The sequence below is a fragment of the Heteronotia binoei genome, chromosome 2 (assembly GCF_032191835.1).
Source record: "Heteronotia binoei isolate CCM8104 ecotype False Entrance Well chromosome 2, APGP_CSIRO_Hbin_v1, whole genome shotgun sequence".
Lineage (NCBI taxonomy): Eukaryota > Metazoa > Chordata > Lepidosauria > Squamata > Gekkonidae > Heteronotia > Heteronotia binoei.
Window position 1 is genome coordinate 13509315 of NC_083224.1, and position 6000 is coordinate 13515314.

The 6000-nt window shown below is 51.7% G+C and overlaps 1 protein-coding gene across 4 annotated transcripts in view; it reads left to right on the forward strand.

Annotated features, from left to right (window-relative positions):
* The window catches only part of TPD52L2 (TPD52 like 2), a 67425-nt gene that overhangs the window by 30376 nt on the left and 31049 nt on the right, over positions 1–6000 (forward strand). Inside the window, exon 4 of one of the 4 annotated variants that reach the window (XM_060230597.1) lies at positions 897–956. The exons of the other annotated variants lie outside the window; for them this stretch is intronic. Coding sequence (XP_060086580.1) covers positions 897–956 — 60 coding nt within the window. The remainder of the gene's footprint in view (positions 1–896; positions 957–6000) is intronic. 4 annotated transcript variants of the gene reach the window in all.

The following is a 6000-nucleotide window of genomic DNA, read 5'->3' on the forward strand; positions in this document are numbered from 1 at the left end:
CGCAGGAGTTGCCCTTGAAAGGGCAGCTTCTGGGAGAGCTCTCTCAGCCCCACCCACCTCACAGGGTGTCTGTTGTGGGGGAGGAAGGGAAAGGAGATTGTAGGCCGCTCTCTGTCCTTGAAAGGGCAGCTTCTGGGAGAGCCCTCTCCAGCCCCCCCCCCCACCTCACAGGGTGTCTGTTGTGGGGGAGGAAGGGAAAGGAGATTGTAGGCCGCTCTCTGTCCTTGAAAGGGCAGCTGCTGTGAGAGCCCTCTCCAGCCCCACCCACCTCACAGGATGTCTGTTGTGGGGGAGGAAGGGAAAGGAGATTGTAGGCCGCTCTCTGTCCTTGAAAGGGCAGCTGCTGTGAGAGCCCTCTCCAGCCCCACCCACCTCACAGGGTGTCTGTTGTGGGGGAGGAAGGGAAAGGAGATTGTAGGCCCGCTCTCTGTCCTTGAAAGGGCAGCTGCTGTGAGAGTCCTCTCAGCCCCACCCACCTCACAGGGTGTCTGTTGTGGGGGAGGAAGGGAAAGGAGATTGTAGGCCACTCTCTTTCCTTGAAAGGGCAGCTGCTGGGAGAGCCCTCTCCAGCCCCACCCACCTCACAGGGTGTCTGTTGTAGGGGAGGAAGGGAAAGGAGATTGTGAGCCGCTCTGAGACTCTTTGGAGTGGAGTGCGGCATATAAATCCAATTTCTTCTTCTTCTAACCTCTGCATACGGGATTTCCTGAGATTCGTTGTGAGTGTTCTGGTGGAGTTTCTGGTCCAGGAGGGCCCTGGGTTCTAACGTTCCATACCTGCTACCTTAAAAAAAAAAGCATGAGGAAGCCGTAGCTTTAGACTTTGCAAGCTTTGTGATTTGGAGCACTGTGGAAGAAAAGCATCGGCGCCTTCTCTAACCTCCGTTGTATTTATAGATACGTTTCGGCCAGCAGCACCCTGGAGGACTGGAATGAGAAATTAACCCAATCAGAAGCGTGAGTGTCTTAACCTCTGGCATAAAGCGCCACTCCCCCAGCTGTAACAGCAAGCTGTGCCTTAACAGTTCCTTCCCTGCACTAACCGTCTCCCTGCTCGGGCCCTTCCTGTCAGTCCTGCTGGTTTGCGGGGGAAAGCAGAAGGCATAGCTCTGGTTGGCAAATAACGGGGATGCTGGGTTTTTCTCGATGCCGTGGGTCGTCGCCGATATTTGTCCTGCGCAGTTGTGGAAAAAGCCTTGTTCCTAGTCCTTAGTCTGAAGATAATGCATGAGAGCGTTGTTGTTGGTTTTTTTGAGGATTCAAAAGGCGAAGAGTAAACCGCATAAGGCTTCCAGTGGTTGGGGGATATGGCGTGAGCATCTGTCCCGCCCTGGTCTAGCAAATTAGAGTTAACGTTATCATTGTAAGCCTCCTAGAATCATGGGGGGGAAAGGCAGGGTATAAATCTTCTAATCAGGGCTTTTTTTTGTAGCAGGAGCTCCTTTGCATATTAGACCACAGTTTGGTGTAGGAGAGCGCCAGTTTGGTGTAGTGGTTAAGTGCACAGACTCCCCGCTCCTCCACTTGCAGCTGCTGGAATGGCCTTGGGTCAGCCATAGCTCTCGTAGAAGCTGTCTTTGAAAGGGCAGCTGCTGTAAAAAGCACTCTCAGCCCCACCTACCTCGCAGGGAGTTTGTTGGCGGGGATGGGGAAGGTAGAGGATACTGTGACCGCTCTGAGATTCAGAGTATAGGGTGGGATATAAATCCAAAATCATCTTCTTCACACACCCCTGATGTAGCCAATCCTCCTGGAGCTTACAGGGCTCTTAGTACAGGGCCTACTGTAAGCTCCAGGAGGATTAGCTACATCAGGGGTGTGTGGCCTAATATGCAAAGGCACTTCTGCTAGAATTCCACCCCTGGGCCACACCTCTCTGATGTAGCCAATCCTCCTGGAGCTTACAGGGCTCTTCGTACAGGGCCTACTGTAAGCTCCAGGAGGATTGGCTACATCGGGGGGGGGTGTGGCCTAATATGCAAAGGTGCTTCTGCTAGAATTCCACCCCTGGGCCACACTTCTCTGATGTAGCCAATCCTCCTGGAGCTTACAGGGCTCTTAGTACAGAGCCTACTGTAAACTCTAGGAGGATTGGCTACATCAGGGGTGTGTGGCCTAATATGCAAAGGCGCTTCTGCTAGAATTCCACCCCTGGGCCACACCTCTCTGATGTAGCCAATCCTCCTGGAGCTTACAGGGCTCTTAGTACAGGGCCTACTGTAAGCTCCAGGAGGATTGGCTACATCAGGGGGTGTGTGGCCTAATATGCAAAGGCGCTTCTGCTAGAATTCCACCCCTGGGCCACACCTCTCTGATGTAGCCAATCCTGGAGCTTACAGGGCTCTTCGTACAGGGCCTACTGTAAGCTCCAGGAGGATTGGCTACATCAGGGGGGGTGTGGCCTAATATGCAAAGGTGCTTCTGCTAGAATTCCACCCCTGGGCCACACTTCTCTGATGTAGCCAATCCTCCTGGAGCTTACAGGGCTCTTAGTACAGAGCCTACTGTAAACTCTAGGAGGATTGGCTACATCAGGGGTGTGTGGCCTAATATGCAAAGGCGCTTCTGCTAGAATTCCACCCCTGGGCCACACCTCTCTGATGTAGCCAATCCTCCTGGAGCTTACAGGGCTCTTAGTACAGGGCCTACTGTAAGCTCCAGGAGGATTGGCTACATCAGGGGGTGTGTGGCCTAATATGCAAAGGCGCTTCTGCTAGAATTCCACCCCTGGGCCACACCTCTCTGATGTAGCCAATCCTGGAGCTTACAGGGCTCTTCGTACAGGGCCTACTGTAAGCTCCAGGAGGATTGGCTACATCAGGGGGGGTGTGGCCCAATATGCAAAGGTGCTTCTGCTAGAATTCCACCCCTGGGCCACACTTCTCTGATGTAGCCAATCCTCCTGGAGCTTACAGGGCTCTTAGTACAGAGCCTACTGTAAACTCTAGGAGGATTGGCTACATCAGGGGTGTGTGGCCTAATATGCAAAGGCGCTTCTGCTAGAATTCCACCCTGGGCCACACCTCTCTGATGTAGCCAATCCTCCTGGAGCTTACAGGGCTCTTAGTACAGGGCCTACTGTAAGCTCCAGGAGGATTGGCTACATCAGGGGGTGTGTGGCCTAATATGCAAAGGCGCTTCTGCTAGAATTCACCCCTGGGCCACACCTCTCTGATGTAGCCAATCCTCCTGGAGCTTACAGGGCTCTTAGTGCAGGGCCTACTGTAAGCTCCAGGATTGGCTACATTGGGGGGGTGTGGCCTAATATGCAAAGGCACTTCTGCTAGAATTCCACCCCTGGGCACGCCTCTCTGATGTAGCCAATCCTCCTGGAGCTTACAGGGCCTACTGTAAGCTCCAGTAAGATTGGCTACATCAGGGGTGTGTGGCCTAATATGCAAAGGCGCTTCTGCTAGAATTCCACCCGTGGGCCACACCTCTCTGATGTAGCCAATCCTGGAGCTTACAGGGCTCTTAGTACAGGGCCTACTGTAAGCTCCAGGAGGATTGGCTACATCAGGGGGGTGTACCAAGGAGTTTCTGCTACCAAAAAAAAAGCCTTTGTTCTAATATAGATTATGCAAGAGTACAAAACTGGCAGAATACTGCAAAATAAAGACAATGTGCAATTTGTATAATTTTGCACATAGCAGAATATATTTTTTTGGGATGGAGTTAGCTTTTGTTTTTGTTTTTTTTGTAACGTGTGCAATCCTTCCTATATCTGGGCAGGGTCTGACTGAACTGTCTTAATTTGCGTTGTTTTACGTTTGCCCAGCGCATCCTCTCCAATATGGGCTCAGAGGAGTTTGCAGTACAACATTCTATGGTCACCATTCAGTAAAACTCATCTGAACATTCAAATAGCGCGGGGTAGTCGAATGCAGGAACGAGAAAAGATCCATAAAACATGAGTAAATGTAAATGAGCAGATTCCTAGAGGGTCAGCCAGCCAGCGCTTAACCAGATACTGGCAGTGGGCAGTTCCCACAAAAAATTAAGCAAAGGCCTGAAAGTGTAGAGTAGCTTTGCAAGCCTTGTGGAAAATCCGAGCAGAGGCCTTTGCAGGGAGCTGGTTCCAAAGGGCAGGATCAACACCTGAGGATTTTTATGTATTTAAACTGAATGACTTAATTTATTTAAATATACTCCTCAGATACTATAGTGCAGGGGTGGCCAAACTGTGGCTCTCAAAGCCCCCCCCCCTCCCCCAACAACCACACACACCTGTAAGCCAGCTTGGAGAAGGCACTTCTCCAACCCAGCCAGCAGCTTGCAGAATGCATTAAAGTTAAAGTTGCTTTCTTTCTACTTCCTCCTCCCCATCTATTTTTCTTCCCTCCCTCCCTTCCTGAGCCAATTTGGTGTAATGGTTAAGTGTGCGGTCTCTTACCTGGGAGAACTGGGTTTGATTCCCCACTCCTCCACTTGCAGCTGCTGGAATGGCCTTGGGTTAGCCATGGCTCTGGCAGAGGTTGTCCTCGAAAGGGCAGCTGCTGTGAGAGCCCTCTCTAGCCCCACCCCCCTCACAGGGTGTCTGTTGTGGGGGAGGAAGGGAAAGGAGATTGTAGGCCGCTCTCTGTCCTTCAAAGGGCAGCCGCTGTGAGAGCCCTCTCTAGCCCCACCCCCCTCACAGGGTGTCTGTTGTGGGGGAGGAAGGGAAAGGAGATTGTAGGCCGCTCTCTGTCCTTCAAAGGGCAGCCGCTGTGAGAGCCCTCTCCAGCCCCACCCACCTCACAGGGTGTCTGTTGTGGGGGAGGAAGGGAAAGGAGATTGTAGGCCGCTCTCTGTCCTTGAAAGGGCAGCTGCTGGGAGAGCCCTCTCCAGCCCCACCCCCCTCACAGGGTGTCTGTTGTGGGGGAGGAAGGGAAAGGAGATTGTAGGCCACTCTGAGATTCAGAGTGGAGGGTGGGATATAAATCCAATATCTCCTTCCTTCCTTCCCTCCCTCTTTCTGACATTAATGTCTTGCTGTTCTCAAACATCTGACGTTAATGTCTCGTGGCTCTTACATTAAGCGAATTCGGCCACCCCTGCGATAGCGGTTAGTGATGAATCTTTATAGAAAGTTCCTACCACTTCTGCCATACTTCCGGGAGTTAATACACTTGGCAAACAAATGGCTAATTGGGTGTGGGTGTTTGTTTGCCGGGAGGGGAGGCCGAATTCAATGAAGAAACCGCTGGTTAGAGGTTAACCTCGGTAGCACAGACATGCGCCCCGAAGTGGGGTGAGATGACCGCATTGCAGGAAATGTTATGTAACAATGTGTATGAAAGATAACTAAGCCTGTTGTGATCGGGTCTAGCTCATGAGCTAACCGAAAGTATTTAAAGCATTGCAATCCCATTTGTCCAGCTGCTGTGCTTATAGACTGGTAAATATACAGTTCAAGCCAGCTGAGACTAGTACAGGACTTCCTGTTCTAGGAGCATCAGCTGCCGGTCTTGTTTGAGCAGGAGGCCTATTGGTGGGGGATTAATTGTGAGTTAGTGTAGTCTTTGCTATGAAACGTTTGGCTCTCCTTAGTGAGACCCCTTCACTGTAGGGGTTCCCAACCTTTTTTTTTTTGTTCCTTTGAAATTCTGACATAGGGCTGTGGGCGGGACCACAGAATGGCCGCCCCAAAAGGCGGTGCTAGGGTTGCCAAGTCCAATTCAAGAAATATCTGGGGACTTTTGGGGGTGGAGCCAGGAGACATTGGGGGCGGAGCCAGGAGACATTGGGGGGCGGAGCCAGGAGCAAGGGTATGACGAGCAGGATTGAACTCCAAGGGAGTCCTGGCCGTCACGTTTAAAGGGACTGCACACCTTTTTAGATGCCTTCCTTCCATAGGAAATAATGAAGGATAGGGGCACCTTCTTTTGGGCTCATAGAATTGACCCCCTGGTCCAATCGTTTTGAAATTTGGGGGGTATTATGGGGAGAGGCACTAGATGCTATACTGAACATTTGGTGCCTCTATCTCAAAAAACAGCCCCCCCCCCCGAGCCACTGATAC